This window comes from Macaca mulatta, chromosome 14 (assembly GCF_049350105.2).
Source record: "Macaca mulatta isolate MMU2019108-1 chromosome 14, T2T-MMU8v2.0, whole genome shotgun sequence".
NCBI lineage: Eukaryota > Metazoa > Chordata > Mammalia > Primates > Cercopithecidae > Macaca > Macaca mulatta.
Genome location: NC_133419.1, coordinates 58,709,477 through 58,730,300, shown reverse-complemented (window position 1 = coordinate 58,730,300; position 20,824 = coordinate 58,709,477). Strand labels below are relative to the sequence as shown.

At 37.5% G+C, this 20,824-nt stretch overlaps 1 protein-coding gene across 1 annotated transcript; it reads right to left on the bottom strand.

Annotated features, from left to right (window-relative positions):
* Positions 1 to 15,947: 15,947 nt before the first annotated feature.
* On the bottom strand, positions 15,948 to 17,705 carry OR2D2 (olfactory receptor family 2 subfamily D member 2). The gene is given in 2 exon segments (XM_015115019.3): positions 15,948 to 17,149; positions 17,151 to 17,705. Coding segments are annotated over 2 exon segments (948 nt in total). The 5' UTR covers positions 17,331 to 17,705; the 3' UTR covers positions 15,948 to 16,381.
* Positions 17,706 to 20,824: the final 3,119 nt, after the last annotated feature.

Here is a 20,824-nt window from a genome sequence, read left to right as displayed (position 1 = left end):
CAATTTCTTGGGAAAAAAACTTTATAATTTCTATTTTATTTTCATTAAATTTACTATTTATTTGCTAAAATCTAGTTTCTTCCCCTATCACTTCATTGAAATAGATGTTTGAAAATCATTAATGGCCTCTATATTAATGTGTCCAGTGTTTAATCTTAATTTTGCTACTCTCTATTACAACTCTTACATTGCTCGTGTGTTTCTTTTGAAAATTTCTACACCTTTTATTTCCCAAATACCACTCTGTTCTGGTTTTCTTTCTACATGTCTGAACACTCGTTCTCAGTCTTCAAGGATTTTTCTCACAAACACTTAACCATTGGAAACACTATGTTCCCCAAAGTTCCAATAATAACCTTGGTGCTTTTTTTCACTCTTGCTTTTTTTTTTTTTTTAAATAGCTATACTGAAGTATAATTTATATACAGAAACTGCATATATTTAATGTATACAATTTGATGAGTTTGTCCAAAGTCATATACCCATACCATACATACCATGAACAAGGTGAGAGAGGGAGAGAGAAAGAGAGAGAAACCTCATCACTCTAAGCTTGAGAGTAAGATATTTGCAAGTGTCCATAAGACATATCCACACTGATTTCCAAACGGCACCTTAAAGGTATCTTTTAACTCATGTCAAAAACTAAATTCATTTCCTTTATCCAATCCTGCTTCTTGAACTGAATTCATATTTCAAAGACTGTCGCTAGCATTACCTAGTCAACTAAATCAGAAATCTGATAATCAAATGAGGCTTATCCTTCATACCAGAAGATCCAATAAAAAGTCCTTACCTAACCAGCATGTTATCAGTTACTTTCTGCCACAATACTACATTATACATAATCTTCAATAAATTCTACAAAGACTATATGATTCTTTTTCTGAATCATAATTTAGAAATACTGTTTACAAAAAAGAGTTAAGCTTACTTCTTCCTAAAACTTTTTATTGCCCATTTAAAATTTTTATTACTATTCTGCTCATTCAAAATATTGTGATATATTTACATATTGACCAGACTTCAAGACATATTTCAGATATTAACTCTTTCATGGCGTGGGTTCAATTGCTTCCAACCTGACAGTATGTTCTTCTCTGAGAAAACATATGCACACAAACATATGATCTATTTTTATTCTGTCCTACTTCTTTGCTCCTTGATTATGATATTTTCTGGTAAGGACAGGGTTTATAACATACTTATATCTCCTACATGGCCTATCACAGTGACTTGAGCATGGTAAAAATGCAATTAATATACATTTGATTTCCCATGAAATAAATTGGAAGTGCTAAATAAGTCCAAACATTCAACTATCTAGGATCCTTCACAGATATCCATATATAATCCCTGTAGAGAAATGTTGACTTATCAATATTTCAGGTTTCCAATATTTAAAACAATTCTATATTTATGATTAAATGTGGGAATTAAAAATGATAAAAACTTTTTCATTTTGGGTGTCTGTATTATCCAAGAAAATGTGTAAAATACATTTTCCATCTACTCCCTGCCTGCAGTTAATCATTTCTATGTAAATTACATAATAGGGTTGGATTAGAAAATATAACGAAAAATGTGCATTTCTATAGTTTATAAGTTACATTTATAAAATTCTACTTTTATCTTTAAAACAGCCCTTTGAATTAACTATTGTTATTATTATTCCCATGTTAGAGATCATCTAAAAGATTTTATCTGGTTTCATGCCTTTATATACTATGTACAGAGTACTGATCCCCAAAATTATAACTTCAAATGTGATATCTCCACTGAGCTCAAATCCAATATCCAATTGTATTCTTCATCCCTCTGCATTTATGTCAGGTAGGCATCTCACACTTAATTCATCCAAAACACTTCCATAAAACTTGCTTTTTTATTCCCCTCTTCTACTCACCAGCAAATATTATCATCACCTTATTTACTCACTACCTTTCATCCCTCATATTCAACCTATCAGCAAACCTGACAAATGATTTCCAAAATATATGCTATATCCAATTTTCTTTGATCTATGCTGCTATTATCCTAGATCAAGACACAATCTTTCTTTACCTTGACTACTGCAGTACTTCCTAACATATGTTCCCATTTCTATCTTGCTTCCCTGTAATCTACTATCCATGGAGGATCCTGAGTAGTCTTTTCAATATGTAAATAAGATTATATCATTCCCTTGCATGCAAACATTTCACAGCTTCCCATCACTATTAAAGTAAAATGCAAAACCTTTACTAATTCTACATTTGCAACTTGTGCTAGTCTCTATCCACATTTCCAGCCTCACTTAAAATCCCCTGGTCACTCAATTACATTGATATAGTACAATGATTTTGAATTGTGGATCAGAATCACCTGGAGAACTTTAAAGACACAGTGTCAGCACTTCTCTTTTGGCCACAAAGAAGTAGCTTGCATTTAAACAATTCTCCCCAAAACAACTATACAACTATAAAAGATTGACAAAACACACAAAACAAGTGCTTAGAGATAGAGGAGAGCAGCAAATACAGGACTTGAAGAGAAAAGCTAAGAGGAGGGAAGAACAAAAAAGTAAGTGCCACATTCACCCAAGTGTTTTCCCCAAGGGCATTTGTCAATTCTCTAAGAGGAAAAAAGGGTGTTAGCATAAAGTGGCAATCACTGAAATAAGAAGATAGAAATTAGAATTTAGGGTTGCCAAAAATGTTACCATTGAGAATCAAATCACGAAGATGAGGGTACCACAGATAAACAAGGCAAAAATTTGCATGCAATATACTTATAAGTTGTTTGTCACTCCTAAAAAGTGTATGCACAAGAAAAGACTCAAGGAAAGTCAAAAGAAAGCAGCATATGAAAGGCCCTCTCTTACCACTCCTATTCAACATAGTGTTGGAAGTTCTGGCTAGGGCAATCAGACAAGAGAAAGAAATCAAGGGTATTCAGTTAGGAAAAGAAGAAGTCAAATAGTCCCTGTTAGCAGATGACATGATTGTATATTTAGAAAACTACATCATCTCAGCCCAAAATCTCCTTAAGCTGATAAGCAACTTCAGCAAAGTCTCAGGATACAAAATTAATGTGCAAAAATCACAAGCATTCTTATACACCAGTAACAGACAAACAGAGAACCAAATCATGAATGAACTTCCATTCACAATTGCTTCAAAGAGAATAAAATACCTAGGAATCCAACTTACAAGGGATGTAAAGGAGCTCTTCAAGGAGAACTAAAAACCACTGCTCAGTGAAATGAAAGAGGACACAAACAAATGGAAGAACATATCATGCTCATGGTTAGGAAGAATCAATATCGTGAAAATGGCCATACTGCCCAAGGTTATTTATAGATTCAATGCCATCCCCATCAAGCTACCAATGACTTTCTTCACAGAATTGGAAAAAACTGCTTTAAAGTTCATATGGAACCAAAAAAGAGCCCGCATTGCCAAGACAATCCTAAGTCAAAAGAACAAAGCTGTAGGCATCACGCTACCTGACTTCAAACTACACTACAAGGCTATAGTAACCAAAACAACATGGTACTGGTACCAAAACAGAGATATAGACCAATGGAACAGAACAGAGTCCTCAGAAATAATACCACACATCTACAGCCATCTGATCCTTGACAAACCTGACAAAAACAAGAAATGGGGAAAGGATTCCCTATTTAATAAATGGTGCTGGGAAAATTGGCTAAACATAAGTAGAAAGCTGAAACTGGATCCTTTCCTTACCCCTTATATGAAAATTAATTCAAGATGGATTAGAGACTTAAATGTTAGACATAATACCATAAAAGCCCTAGAGAAATCCTAGGTAATACCATTCAGGACATAGGCATCGGCAAGGACTTCATGTCTAAAACACCAAAAGCAACGGCAACAAAAGCCAAAATTGACAAATGGGATCTAATTAAACTAAAGAGCTTCTGCACAGCAAAAGAAACTACCATCAGAGTGAACAGGCAACCTACAGAATGGGAGAAAATTTTTGCCATCTACTCATCTGACAAAGGGCTAATATCCAGAACCTACAAAGAACTCAAACAAATTTACAAGAAAAAAACAAACAACCCCATCAAAAAGTGGGCAAAGGATATGAACAGACATTTCTCAAAAGAAGACATGCATACAGCCAACAGACACATGAAAAAATGCTCGTCATCAATGGCCATCAGAGAAATGCAAATTGAAACCACAATGAGAGACGATCTCACATCAGTTAGAATGGCAATCATTAAAAAGTCAGGAAACAACAGGTGCTGGAGAGGACGTGGAGAAATAGGAACACTTTTACACGTTGGTGGGATTGTAAACTAGTTCAACCATTATGGAAAATAGTATGGCGATTCCTCAAGGATCTAGAACTAGAAGTACTATATGACCCAGCCATCCCATTACTGGGTGTATACCCAAAGGTTTATAAATCATGCTGCTATAAAGACACATGGACACGTAAGTTCATTGCGGCACTATTCACAATAGCAAAGACTTGGAATCAACCCAGGTCTAGTTTCAGTAATGGGGAATATTGTCCCTAGATTGAGAACTGCTTCAGATCCACCTAACAATTCATACAGCAAAACACAAAAGAACAAAATTTTCTCCAAGTGAATTAACTGAATTCTAAAACAGAGCTCAAGAAGATTTATAGGAAGATTTATAGGAATACAAAGAATACAAAAAAATGCCCAGTATCCACCAGAGTACAATTCACCAAGTCTGGCATTCAATAAAATATTATGAGTTATGTAAAGAGGCAAGGAAATCATGTCTTATATAACGAGGAGAAAAATCAGTACAAATCAACCCAGAACTGACTCATGTTAGAATTAACAGAGAAAAATATTAAAAGTTATAATGTTATTGCATATGTTTAAAAAGTTAAGTAGAGATGTGTAAGTTACAAATAAAAGACAAATTAAACTTCTAGAGATGAAAACCAAAATATCTGTGATAAAAGTGCTGAATGGGATTCATAGCAGTCTAAATATTACAGATGAAAGATGAGAAGATGGCCGAATAGGAACAGCTCCAGTCTCCAACTCCCAGCGCGAGTGACACACAAGACCGGTGATTTCTGCATTTTCAACTGAGGTACTGGGTTCATCTCACTGGGGAGTGCTGGACGATCGGTGCTGGTCAGCTGCTGCAGCCCGACCAGCGAGAGCTGAAGCAGGGCGAGGCATTGCCTCACCTGGGAAGCGCAAGGGGGAAGGGAATCCCTTTTCCTAGCCAGGGGAACTGAGACACACAACACCAGGAAAATCGGGTAACTCCGACCCCAATACTGCGCTTTAAGCAAACAGGAACACCAGGAGATCATATCCCACACCTGGCCGGGAGGGTCCCACACCCACGGAGCCTCCCTCATTGCTAGCACAGCAGTCTGTGATCTACCGGCAAGGCAGCAGCGAGGCTGGGGGAGGGGCGCCCGCCATTGCTGAGGCTTAAGTAGGTAAACAAAGCTGCTGGGAAGCTCGAACTGGGTGGAGCTCACAGCAGCTCAAGGAAACCTGCCTGTCTCTGTAGACTCCACCTCTGGGGACAGGGCACAGTAAACAATAACAAGCGCAGCAGAAACCTCAGCAGACGCAAATGACTCTGTCTGACAGTTTTGAAGAGAGCAGTGGATCTCCCAACACGGAGGTTGAGATCTGAGAAGGGACAGACTTCCTGCTCAAGTGGGTCCCTGACCCCTGAGTAGCCTAACTGGGAGACATCCCCCACTAGGGGCAGTCTGACACCCCACACCTCACAGGGTGGAGTACACCCCTGAGAGGAAGCTTCCAAAGCAAGAATCAGACAGGTACACTCGCTCTTCGGAAATATTCTATCTTCTGCAGCCTCTGCTGCTGATACCCAGGCAAACAGGGTCTGGAGTGGACCTCAAGCAATCTCCAACAGACCTACAGCTGAGGGTCCTGACTGTTAGAAGGAAAACTATCAAACAGGAAGGACACCTACACCAAAACCCCATCAGTACATCACCATCATCAAAGACCAGAGGCAGAAAAAACCACAAAGATGGGGGAAAAGCAGGGCAGAAAAGCTGGAAATTCAAAAAATAAGAGCGCATCTCCCCCGGCAAAGGAGCGCAGCTCATCGCCAGCAACGGATCAAAGCTGGACGGAGAATGACTTTGACAAGATGAGAGAAGAAGGCTTCAGTCCATCAAACTTCTCAGAGCTAAAGGAGAAATTACGTACCCAGCGCAAAGAAACTAAAAATCTTGAAAAAAAAGTGGAAGAATTGATGGCTAGAGTAATTAATGCAGAGAAGGTCATAAACGAAATGAAAGAGATGAAAACCATGACACGAGAAATACGTGACAAATGCACAAGCTTCAGTAACCGACTCGATCAACTGGAAGAAAGAGTATCAGCGATTGAGGATCAAATGAACGAAATGAAGCGAGAAGAGAAACCAAAAGAAAAAAGAAGAAAAAGAAATGAACAAAGCCTGCAAGAAGTATGGGATTATGTAAAAAGACCAAATCTACGTCTGATTGGGGTGCCTGAAAGTGAGGGGGAAAATGGAACCAAGTTGGAAAACACTCTAAAGGATATCATCCAGGAGAACTTCCCCAACCTAGTAGGGCAGGCCAACATTCAAATCCAGGAAATACAGAGAACGCCACAAAGATACTCCTCGAGAAGAGCAACTCCAAGACACATAATTGCCAGATTCACCAAAGTTGAAATGAAGGAAAAAATCTTAAGGGCAGCCAGAGAGAAAGGTCGGGTTACCCACAAAGGGAAGCCCATCAGACTAACAGCAGATCTCTCGGCAGAAACTCTACAAGCCAGAAGAGAGTGGGGGCCAATATTCAACATTCTTAAAGAAAAGAATTTTAAACCCAGAATTTCATATCCAGCCAAACTAAGTTACATAAGTGAAGGAGAAATAAAATCCTTTACAGATAAGCAAATGCTTAGAGATTTTGTCACCACTAGGCCTGCCTTACAAGAGACCCTGAAGGTAGCACTAAACATGGAAAGGAACAACCGGTACCAGCCATTGCAAAAACATGCCAAAATGTAAAGACCATCGAGGCTAGGAAGGAACTGCATCAACTAACGAGCAAAATAACCAGTTAATATCATAATGGCAGGATGAAGTTCACACATAACAATCTTAACCTTAAATGTAAATGAACTAAATGCTCCAATTAAAAGACACAGACTGGCAAACTGGATAAAGAGTCAAGACCCATCAGTCTGCTGTATTCAGGAGACCCATCTCACATGCAGAGACATACATAGGCTCAAAATAAAGGGATGGAGGAAGATTTACCAAGCAAATGGAGAACAAAAAAAAGCGGGGGTTGCAATACTAGTCTCTGATAAAACAGACTTTAAACCATCAAAGATCAAAAGAGACAAAGAAGGCCATGACATAATGGTAAAGGGATCAATTCAACAAGAAGAGCTAACTATCCTAAATATATATGCACCGAATACAGGAGCACCCAGATTCATAAAGCAAGTCCTTAGAGACTTACAAAGAGACTTAGACTCCCATACAATAATAATGGGAGACTTCAACACCCCTTGTCAACATTAGACAGATCAACAAGACAGAAAGTTAACAAGGATATCCAGGAATTGAACTCATCTCTGCAGAAAGCAGACCTAATAGACATCTATAGAACTCTCCACCCCAAATCAACAGAATATACATTCTTCTCAGCAACATATCGTACTTACTCCAAAATTGACCACATAATTGGAAGTAAAGCACTCCTCAGCAAATGTACAAGAACAGAAATTATAACAAACTGTCTCTCAGACCACAGTGCAATCAAACTAGAACTCAGGACTAAGAAACTCAATCAAAACCGCTCAACTACATGGAAACTGAACAACCTGCTCCTGAATGACTACTGGGTACATAACGAAATGAAGGCAGAAATAAAGATGTTCTTTGAAACCAATGAGAACAAAGATACAACATACCAGAATCTCTGGGACACATTTAAAGCAGTGTGTAGAGGGAAATTTATAGCACTAAATGCCCACAAGAGAAAGCAGGAAAGATCTAAAATTGACACTCTAACATCACAATTAAAAGAACTAGAGAAGCAAGAGCAAACACATTCGAAAGCTAGCAGAAGGCTAGAAATAACTAAGATCAGAGCAGAACTGAAGGAGATAGAGACACAAAAAACCCTCCAAAAAATCAATGAATCCAGGAGTTGGTTTTTTGAAAAGATCAACAAAATTGACAGACCACTAGCAAGACTAATAAAGAAGAAAAGAGAGAAGAATCAAATCGACGCAATTAAAAATGATAAAGGGGTTATCACCACCGACCCCACAGAAATACAAACTACCATCAGAGAATACTATAAACACCTCTACGCAAATAAACTAGAAAATCTAGAAGAAATGGATAATTTCCTGGACACTTACACTCTTCCAAGACTAAACCAGGAAGAAGTTGAATCCCTGAATAGACCAATAGCAGGCTCTGAAATTGAGGCAATAATTAATAGCCTACCAACGAAAAAAAGTCCAGGACCAGATGGATTCACAGCTGAATTCTACCAGAGGTACAAGGAGGAGTTGGTACCATTCCTTCTGAAACTATTCCAATCAATAGAAAAAGAGGGAATCCTCCCTAACTCATTTGATGAGGCCAACATCATCCTGATACCAAAGCCTGGCAGAGACACAACAAAAAAAGAGAATTTTAGACCAATATCCCTGATGAACATCGATGCAAAAATCCTCAATAAAATACTGGCAAACCGGATTCAGCAACACATCAAAAAGCTTATCCACCATGATCAAGTGGGCTTCATCCCTGGGATGCAAGGCTGGTTCAACATTCACAAATCAATAAACATCATCCAGCATATAAACAGAACCAAAGACAAGAACCACATGATTATCTCAATAGATGCAGAAAAGGCTTTTGACAAAATTCAACAGCCCTTCATGCTAAAAACGCTCAATAAATTAGGTATTGATGGAACGTACCTCAAAATAATAAGAGCTATTTATGACAATCCCACAGCCAATATCATACTGATTGGGCAAAAACTGGAAAAATTCCCTTTGAAAACTGGCACAAGACAGGGATGCCCTCTCTCACCACTCCTATTCAACATAGTGTTGGAAGTTCTGGCTAGGGCAATCAGGCAAGAGAAAGAAATCAAGGGTATTCAGTTAGGAAAAGAAGTCAAATTGTCCCTGTTTGCAGATGACATGATTGTATATTTAGAAAACCCCATTGTCTCAGCCCAAAATCTCCTTAAGCTGATAAGCAACTTCAGCAAAGTCTCAGGATACAAAATTAATGTGCAAAAAACACAAGCATTATTATACCCCAGTAACAGACAAACAGAGAGCCAAATCAGGAATGAACTTCCATTCACAATTGCTTCAAAGAGAATAAAATACCTAGGAATCCAACTTACAAGGGATGTAAAGGAGCTCTTCAAGGAGAACTACAAACCACTGCTCAGTGAAATAAAAGAGGACACAAACAAATGGAAGAACATATCATGCTCATGGATAGGAAGAATCCATATCGTGAAAATGGCCATACTGCCCAAGGTAATTTATAGATTCAATGCCATCCCCATCAAGCTACCAATGACTTTCTTCACAGAATTGGAAAAAACTGCTTTAAAGTTCATATGGAACCAAAAAAGAGCCCGCATCTCCAAGACAATCCTAAGTCAAAAGAACAAAGCTGGAGGCATCACGCTACCTGACTTCAAACTATACTACAAGGCTACAGTAACCAAAACAGCATGGTACTGGTACCAAAACAGAGATATAGACCAATGGAACAGAACAGAGTCCTCAGAAATAATACCACACATCTACAGCTATCTGATCTTTGACAAACCTGAGAGAAACAAGAAATGGGGAAAGGATTCTCTATTTAATAAATGGTGCTGGGAAAATTGGCTAAACATAAGTAGAAAGCTGAAACTGGATCCTTTCCTTATTCCTTATATGAAAATTAATTCAAGATGGATTAGCGACTTAAATGTTAGACCTAATACCATAAAAATCCTAGAGGAAAACCTAGGTAGTACCATTCAGGACATAGGCATGGGCAAAGACTTCATGTCTAAAACACCAAAAGCAACAGCAGCAAAACCAAAATTGACAAATGGGATCTAATTAAACTAAAGAGCTTCTGCACAGCAAAAGAAACTACCATCAGAGTGAACAGGCAACCTACAGAATGGGAGAAAATTTTTGCAATCTACTCATCTGACAAAGGGCTAATATCCAGAACCTGCAAAGAACTCAAACAAATTTACAAGAAAAAAACAAACAACCCTATCAAAAAGTGGGCAAAGGATATGAACAGACATTTCTCAAAAGAAGACATGCATACAGCCAACAGACACATGAAAAAATGCTCATCATCACTGGCCATCAGAGAAATGCAAATCAAAACCACAATGAGATACCATCTCACACCAGTTAGAATGGCGATCATTAAAAAGTCAGGAAACAACAGGTGCTGGAGAGGATGTGGAGAAATAGGAACACTTTTACACTGTTGGTGGGATTGTAAACTAGTTCAACCATTATGGAAAACAGTATGGCGATTCCTCAAGGATCTAGAACTAGATGTACCATATGACCCAGCCATCCCATTACTGGGGATATACCCAAAGTATTATAAATTATGCTGCTATAAAGACACATGCACACGTATGTTTATTGCAGCACTATTCACAATAGCAAAGACTTGGAATCAACCCAAATGTCCATCAGTAACAGATTGGATTAAGAAAATGTGGCACATATACACCATGGAATACTATGCAGCCATCAAAAAGGATGAGTTTGTGTCCTTTGTAGGGACATGGATGCAGCTGGAAACCATCATTCTTAGCAAACTATCACAAGAACAGAAAACCAAACACCGCATGTTCTCACTCATAGGTGGGAACTGAACAATGAGATCACTTGGACTCAGGAAGGGGAATTTCACACACCGGGGCCTATCGTGGGGAGGTGGTAGGGGGGAGGGATTGCATTGGGAATTATACCTGATGTAAATGATGAGTTGATGGGTGCAGCACACCAACATGGCACAAGTATACATATGTAACAAATCTGCATGTTATGCACCTGTACCCTACAACTTAAAATATAATAATAATAAATAAATTTAAAAAATAATAAAAAATTAAAAAAAAGAAAGATAGGTGAGTTTGATGGAATAGCCATAGAAATTATGCAAAATAAAACAGAAAAACAAATACAAAATATGAGAAGAAAATCAGTGAGCTATGGGAGAACCTCAAGCTGTGTAACATGAAGGTACTTGTAGTCACCAAGGCAGAGGAGAGGACAGAAAAAAAAAAATTGAAGAAATAATGGCTGAAAATTTTCCAAACTTAATTAAAACTATAAACCACGTATCACGAAACTCAGTAAATGCTAAGCACAAAAAAATGAAGACACATAACTAAAGGCACATAATTATCAAATTGCTCAAAACCAATGATAAAGAGAAAATGTCAAAAGTGGCCAGTGGGAGAGGCATTCTATGTATAGAGGTATAAAGATAAGAATAACATGAAATTTCTCATCGAAAACAATACAGGTAAATGGAAATGAAGCAAGACTTTTATGGTATTTAAAAGAATAACAATTTTTCACCCTGAAATTCTACACTTGGAAAAATATCTTTCAGAAAGAAAGGCAAATAAAGATGTCTTCAGGCATACAAGATCTCGGAGATTTATCACCAGCAGAACCCACACTATGAGAAATATTGAAGAATGTCCTGTTGGCAGAAGGAAAAATGATACACAGACTGGGTGTGGTGGCTTATGCCTGTAAATCCCAGCACTTTGGGAGGCTAAGACAGGTAGATCATTTGAGGTCAGGAGTTCAAGACCAGCCTGTCCAACATGTTGAAACCCTGTCTCTACTAAAAATACAAAAATTAGCTGGGCATGGTGGCATACACGTGTAATCCCAGCTACTCCAGAGGCTGAGGCAGAAGAATCGCTTGAACCTTGAGGTGTAGGTTGCAGTGAGACAAGATGGCACCATTGCACTCCAGCCTGGGCAACAGGGAGATTCTCTCTCTCAATTTTTTTTAAAAAAAGGATACCACAGGAAAATCTGGTATTTAAAGAAATGAAGGCCATAAAAATAGTAGTAATAAAAGTAAATATATTGAAAAATTTACTTAGTATCGAAATCTTTTTTTTTTCTTTTTACCAGAAACAATATTATTTAACGATAAAAGAGTCAATTTACCAGGAAGATATGACAATTATAAGAGAGTAATAGAAAACAACATAACAATAGTAGGAGATTTCAATATCCCACTACACACACACACACACACACACACACACACACACACTCACACTCACATATACATTAAGTTCTGGGATACATGTGCAGAACGTGCAGGTTTGTTACATAGGTATACTCGTGCAATGGTGGTTTGCTGTGGCCATCAACCCCTCATCTACATTAGGTATTTCTCCTAATGCTATCCCTCGCCTAGACCCCCACCCCATGACAGGCCCCAGTGGGTGATGTTCCCCTCCCGGTGTCCATGTGTTCTCATTGTTCAACTCCCACTTATGAGTGAGAACATGCAGTGTTTGGTTTTCTGTTCCTGTGATAGTTTGCTGGGAATGATGGTTTCCAGCTTCATCCATGTCCCTGCAAAGGACATGAAGTCATCCTTTTTTATGGCTGCATAGTATTCTATGGTGTATATGTGCCACATTTTCTTTATCCAGTCTCTCATTGATGGGCATTTGGGTTGGTTCCAAGTCTTTGCTATTGTGAACAGTGCTGCAATAAACATACGTGTGCATGTGTCTTTATAGTAGAATAATTTATAATCCTTTGAGTATATACCTAGTAATGGTATTTCTGGGTCAAATGGTATTTCTGGGAAGATCCTTGAGGAATTGCCACAGTGTCTTCCACAGTGGTTGAACACAACAGTTGAATGAGTGAGTTTACACTCCCAACAGTGTGAAAGCATTCCTATTTCTCCACAGCCTCGAAACATCTGTTGTTTCCTGACTTTTTAATAATCATCATTATAACTGGTGTGAGATGGTATCTCATTGTGGTTTTGATTTGCATTTCTCTAACGACCAGTGATGATGAGCTTTTTTTTTTCATGTGTCTGTTGGTTGCATAAATGTCTTCTTTTGAGAAGTGTCTGTTCATATCCTTTGCCCACTTTTTGTTTGCTTTTTCTTGAAAATTTGTTTAAGGTCCTTGTAGATTCTAGATATTAGACCTTTGTCAGACAGATAGATTGCAAAAATTTTCTCCCATTCTGTAGGTTGCCAAACAGACACTTTTCAAAAGAAGACATACAAGTGGCAAACAAGCATATGAAAAAATGCTCAACATCACTAATCATTAGAGAAATGCAAATCAAAACCACAATGAGATACCATCTCACACCAGTCAAATGGCTACTATTAAAAAATCAAAACAAACAAATAATCAACAACAACAACAAAAACAGATGCTGGCAAAGTTGTAGGGAAAAGGGAACACTTTCCTGATGGGAATGTAAATTAGTTCAGCCACTGTGGAAAGCAGTTTGGTGATTTCTTGAATAACTTAAAATAGAACTACCATTCAACCCAACAATGCCATTACTGGGTATATACCCAGAGGAATATAAATCACTCTACCATAAAGATACGTGCATGATTATGTTCATTGCAGCACTATTCACAACAGCAAAGGCATGGAATCAACCTAAATGCCCATCAATAGCAGGAAATATGGTATATATACACCATGGAATACTATACAACCATGAAAAAGACCAAGATAATGTCTTTTGTAGCAACATAGATGGAGCTAGTGGCTATTATCCTATCTTAACACAGGAACAGAAAATCAAATACTGTATGTTCTCACTTATACGTTGGAGCTAAATATTGAGTACACAAGGATAGAAATAATAGAACAACAGATACTGTGGCCTATTGAAGAGTTGAGGGTAAGAGAAGGGTGAGTATAAAACAAACTGCCTATCAGGTACTATACTTATTACCTGGGTGATGAAATAATCTGTACACCAAACCCTCGTGACATGCAATTTACCTATATAATAAACCTGCACATATACCCCTGAAACTAAAAGTTACACACACACACACACACACACACACACATACACACACACACACAGAATCATCAGTAACTCAAATATTACAGGTAAGAAGTTTTAGGTTGCCACACCTGTTAAAAAAACTCCAGCAAGCTGAGCTTAAGGCAGAAAATAAGAAATCCATGAAAGGGTAGGGAAAGAACAAGCTATAATTATCAATTTATGTCTGGGGCAGGATTAGGAGCTACAGTAGCTATGTTTTCTGCTAATTATTTGCTTCTTTTGCTCTTCCTCTTTCAACTTTCTTACATGAATAATCATGACAGGAGCTATTCTTTTATGTATCAAGTAGAAATGTGAACTACTTGATATCATGCTGCTATGATAAAGTTCTTAATGGAACTTTATGTGTTCCCTGTATTAGGAATATGAATTAATCACTGAAAGAAGAAGGGGATGCTGAGGGCAAAAGGGGTGTACTTCACCAGTTGACCTTTCCAGATCTACCTTCTATCCTTTTTAGCTTGCTATGTGCTTCAGAATGTTTGATGTCTTTTATGAATTATACCAAAAGGCTCATTGTTCCCTGGCTTCTAATTGGAATACAATAGCAGGGGATCGGAAGGTGGGTGGAAAATGGGCTTGAGAAATATTTCTTCCCATGGCTTCCTTGCCTTCATATAGCCTAAGTCCACAGTTCCTATCTTGTGCCCTTAGTATATCACTACCCTCTCCAGGTTCTAGTTCCCTCCTCTTGGTCATTCAGGCTTAGTATTAGTTACAACTTCTCACTCTTGCCATATGTCATTATTCTTGGAATATTTCACTATTTCTTGCTGGTTTCCACAACTCCTGTATTCATCTTTATGAAGATGTATCCTGATAAATATGATCCTTATGTTTCTAAAAGAGTGTGAGAAGGACAGCAGAGCTCATATATTCTGCTTCATTGTACCCATGCTCTTCATTAACCATGTTAAGCACACATATAGGTACACATGCTAACACACATGTAGCAACTAGCTCATAGTAAGTGATTCAGTAATACCTGTTAATTTATTGATCATTTGATGATGCAGAGAGATTCAGAAGTACCAAAAGATAAAGGACTTGGAGTAAGATCGGAAATAGACAGGTGATAATACACAGCATTATTAAAAAGTTAGATTTTACAAGGCTTATAAAACGTGTGGGTTTATCAGGGGATTTCTTAACCCTTAGGTGTCAAAGGACCAACCAGAAGGAAGTGTATCTCCTTCTGATTGCTGCATGAATTATTGTCCTTCTCCTTCTATGAAAGAAACGCGGGATAAAGGATAGAGGGTGTGTCTATGGATAAGGCCCAAGAATAAGAATCTTACTATTTATTTATTAATTTTTATTTTACAATTGACATGACAATTATACATAGTTTGGGAATACAGTGTGATGTTTCAATGCATGGAAACATTGTATAGTAATCAAATCAGGGTAATTACCATATCCATCACTTTAAGTCTTACCATATTTTAGTTTCACAAAAAAGAGGGCTACCTAGCAAGACTTCTTTAATAATATAATTTTATTTTATCCAATATATCAAAATATTATTTTATTGTCACACCATCCATATAAAATTATTAATGACATGGTTTATATTCTATTTTCATATTGGTGTGAAAATTTGAGATCTAATGTGCATTTTTTTTCTTCTTTTCAACTTTTATTTTAAAGGCGGGGGTATACATGCAGGTTTGTTACAGAAGTATATTGCGTGATGCTGAGATTTGGAGTACAAATGAATCCATTACCCAGGTAGTGAGTGGGTAATAGGTAGTTTTTTTAACGCTTCCCCCTCCCTCCCATAATCTAGTAGTCCCCAGTGTCTATTGTTCCCACCTTTGTCTTCATATGTACCCAACGTTTAGTTCCTACTTATGATTGAGAACATGAAGTATTTGGTTTTCTGTTTTTGTACTAGTTCACTTAGGATAATGGTTTCAAGCCACATCTATGTTTCTGTGAATGACATGATTTCATTCTATTTCACGACTGCATAGTATTCCAAGGTATATATGTACTTTTGTTTTCAGAGCAGGAGTGAAAGTTTATTAAAAAGCTTTAGAACAGTAAGGAAGGAAAAGGAAAGGAGAAAAAAGAAGGAAAGTATAACTTGGAAGGGGGCCGAGTGGGCGACTTGAGAAACCAAGTGTGCCAATGTACAGTTTAAAAATCCAATCCACCTGGGTTGATTCCATGTCTTCCCAGCAAGTCTTTGAATTAGGAAGCCAAAAGGGTCTCTGAGCTCATTGTCAGTGTGAGATTCCAAGCCTGCATGGGAAATACCTTGTGGTTAATTTCCTCAGAGCTCCCTTCACATCCTTGTTTCTCAGGCTGTAGATGAGGGGATTAAGCATGGGAGTCACCATTGCATAGAAAACAGACACCAATTTTTCCTGCTGTTTGGAAGACTTGGGTGTCATGTAAGTGATAATTGCTGATCCATAAAAAAGTATGACCACCATGAGGTGGGAGCCACAGGTAGAAAACGCCTTGAGACTCCCCACAGTTGACTTCATCTTGACCGCAGTTACTATGATATGGCCATAGGATACCAGAATCAGAAAAATGGGTATGAGGAGAATCACAACCCCCATAAGAAAAATGGCCATCTCCGATGTGTGGGTGTCTGTGGATGCCAAGATCAATAGTGCAGGGGCTTCACAAAAGAAATGAGCAATGTTGTTACTACCTCGGTAGGGTAGCCTCAGTGTGAAGGTGGTGTCTACCACAGACACCAGAATGCCACTGGTCCATGATCCTGTTGCCAGCTGGACACACACTTTCCAGGTCATGATGCTAGGGTAATGCAGAGGATTGCAGATTGCCACATAGCGATCATAGGACATCACTGCCAGAAGGGCACACCGTGTACACCCAAAAATGAGGAAAAACAGAAGTTGAGCTGTGCAACATGTGAATGAAATGAACTTCTTCCTGGAAAGCAGGTGCACTAGTGTCTGAGGAACTATGTTGGTAGAGAAACAGAGGTCAGCTAGAGACAAGTTGCAGAGAAAAAAAATACATGGGTGTGTGAAGTCGGGAGTCAACAGGAACAAGGGACATAAGAAGCAGATTTCCAAGCAGAGTGACCAGGTAGACACCCAAGAATAAGATCAATAGCAGCTGCTGGGTGTATGGCCCATCAGAGAGTCCCAGAAGGAGGAATTCTGTCACTTGTGTCTGATTTATCTGTCTCATAGTTTGTTGTCCTTTTCAGTAAGAAGTCACTATGTGCTAACCATAGACATGCATACCTCTAAAATTATATAATTCAGAGGTGAAGGCTTAGGAATTGCCCCAATTGCTACTGAAAATTTCAAGAACCCCCTCCATAAGAGGATCATGTTTCTTTCATTGGAACATTTTCAATGTTGTAAAACAAACTTTAAAAGATGTTGCATTCATTGTTGGTGTCATCTGGCAAGAATAGGGTAGACTTTTAAAATTATTTTTCTTACTCCGAATAACACACTTTTAACAGCACAATATGAAATACAGACTAAATTCATCTATAAAGTCATGCCATTTAATTTCTGTTTGTTCTTAACTAAAACCCCTGAGTCTTAAGTGCTCTTATCACATCTCCTCTTCCCCACTTATGATTATATAGATTTCTGTTGTATTTTACCTGAAAGGACAGACACGAGGGTATAAGAAATCAGAAAGAGCCAAAGTCCTGGTATGTTTTATTTAAGAAACTAACCTGCTTTGTAGGAGCTGGGAAACCAAAGGGTAACTCAGGTTACCCTTGGGAATCCTATCTGAAGCCTCAGCTTGAGTTCTGTTCAGTCTCAACTGTGAATGAACTTCCAATATAACAAACACACCATCAAAACAGAATTTTCATTTTAAGCCACCAGCGTGGCTAGTTTCATACTCGGCCCAAACAGCACTACTCCCCAGCTCTCTCTGCTAAAAATTATATGCATTATCTGTCCACTACCCCCCAAAATTAAAATTTCCTTTTAAAATAGTTTCCATGTCTTTTCACCTCTGTGCCTTTTATAAGACATAGCAAAGAACTTCATTCCATAAATGACCATTAATTCATTAAATAGATAGTAATTTGATCACATAGTTAAGCAGAGCTGTTTAGAAGGTTTGCCAATATCCCTAGAGAGATTTAAAATAATTTGGAAATAATAATACAATTTTGTGGAGCTGTTCCAAAAAAAAGGGAAATAAATTTACTTTAAAGTATAAAGTTTAAGATCCTATGTACGGGTTGGGCTATCAATCCTTTAACTGTCTGGTGAAAGTATCTCAGAATAATGTTTTAAATGCATCACATAAAATGTATAGGATTACCAAGGAAACCAGTTATATCAAAATATAGTTATCGAAATAATTTTAGAAAACAGATTTGTAAACAGCAATATATGTGCTTCTTTATTAATACACTAAAGTTCTGAAATGTAGTGGTGGGTCTAACAACCATCTTCATTTCAAAATAATGATGAGCTTAAATATTTGGAGATCTCTTTAACAACTGCAATACAATATAAAAATTATTATAATTACTACTGCTGACAAAGTCATGGATACTTCCAATATTGGTGTGGGTTGGTTACTTGCATTCAAATTGAAAGGAAACATCAACTTTCAGTTAGGGGAAAATAAAAATAAAAAAGTAACATTTTACTCCAAGTTGAAGAACTCCCTTGGGTTACAGGAATCCCCAGGAGTTTTCTTTAAAAAAAAAAAAAAAAAAAAAAAGACATAATTACACCCTACATAATCTCATAACAGAGTCTCAGCATCTGGATTGGTCTGTGAGTCAAAGAAATGAAAGATTTCAATTCATAATTGGTCTTCAGACTAAAGTTGGAATTTGGCATTGGGAGGAAGGTCCCTTTGTACTTCCACTTAACTGTTTGGTGCTTTAGGTTTTTAGCATTGCTCCTTGCTCACTTTGTAGGCAGAAGGCCTTAAGCAAACAGTTTAGTCCAACATGTATCACCTATATGATAAAATCCAATTTATAACCCTTCCACCTTTACCTACTACTGGTTAGCCATGGACTCTACACTACTTTCCTCACTTCTTGGGATTTCTCCTACAACATCTTTTCTCCAGACAGGAATTTAGTTGTCCTGGGCCAAAGTTACCACTAACAACCAATCTGGGAAATCTGTGGCCTAATGTCGCTTCTCTTCTCCACTTTTATTTTAACACCAGAGGAAGAATCCTGAAAACAATTTCACCTTACTGTTTTACTTTACAATGTACTGATTAGTTAATTATTTAAAAGATTCCTTTTTTAACTCAAAATATACATTTTCTTTATTCTTTATGTTATTCTCCTCTTTTACACATCTAGGAAAATCTGTCAAAACAAAAACAGTCTCATATCTAATCATATAAACGTAATGGTTACACAATATTACTGTTATATCAGGTAGATGGAGGTGTGGATGTTGATTCAATTGTAAAATAAAAACCAGTACCACCAAACTCTAAAATCTTTGAAAGGATAAAAGCCTCTTACCTAATCCCTAAGAGGAACTCAATATTCCTTCTCAGTTTTGAAGATAAGTCACTTAATTTTAACATTTTGTTTGTTTAATTGTATTTTAAATATACACCAAATATACATTTTTCAGAACAAAAGAAAAAAATTGATAAATTGGACATCATCAAAATGAAAAATGTTTGTGTTTCAAAAGACATCATTAAGGGTAGTGAAAAGACAACCCACAGAATGGTAGAAAAATTTTGCAAATTATATATCTGATAAGGGACTTATATTTAGAATATATAAGAAACATAACTTGGTAATAAAAAGGCCAATAATATAATTAATAACTGGGCAAAGAATCTAAATAGACATTGTTTCCAGAGGAGGTATGCAAATGGCCAGTAGGCACATGAAAATATGCTGAATGTCATTAGCCATAAAGGAAATGCAAACCCAAACCACAATAGCATACAACTTTTCACTTACTAGGATGGCTAGCAGGTTACCATATGAATCAACCATCCCACCAGTAGGTATATACCCAAGAGAACTGAAAGCATATGTTGCACACAAAAACTTATACATTAATGTTTATGGCAACATTATTCATATAGTCAGAAAGTACAGTGATCCAAAGACAAAAAGTGAAATGTCTTTGAATGTATAAAGAAAAGGTGATATATCAGCTGGGCGTGGTGGCTCATGCCTGTAATCCCAGTACATTGACAGACTGAGGCAGGTGGATCACTTAAGGTCAGGAGTTCGAGGCCAGCCTGGTCAATATGGTGAAACCCTGTCTCTACTAAAAATACAAAAATTAGCTGGGCATCATGGCGCATGCCTGTAGTCCCAACTAGTTGGGAGGCTGAGACGGGAGAATCGTTTGAACAGGGTAGGCAGAGGTTGTAGTAAGCTGAGATCACACCACTGCACTTCAGCCTGTATGACAGAGAGAGACCCCATCTCAAAAAGAATAAAGGTGATATATCCATATAAAGGATTGAGCATGGTACAACATGAATAAACCTTTAAAATGTTATGGTAAGTGGAAAAAGTAGTCACAAAGGATGACATATTGCATGATTCCATTTATATTAAATGTCAAGAACAGGCAAATCTACAGAGAAAGAAAGTAGATTGGTTGTTGCCTAGGGCTGGGGGTATAGGAGGACTGGATGATGGTGACTAAGGAATGCATGATTTCTTTTTGGAGTGATGAAAAAGTTCTAAAATT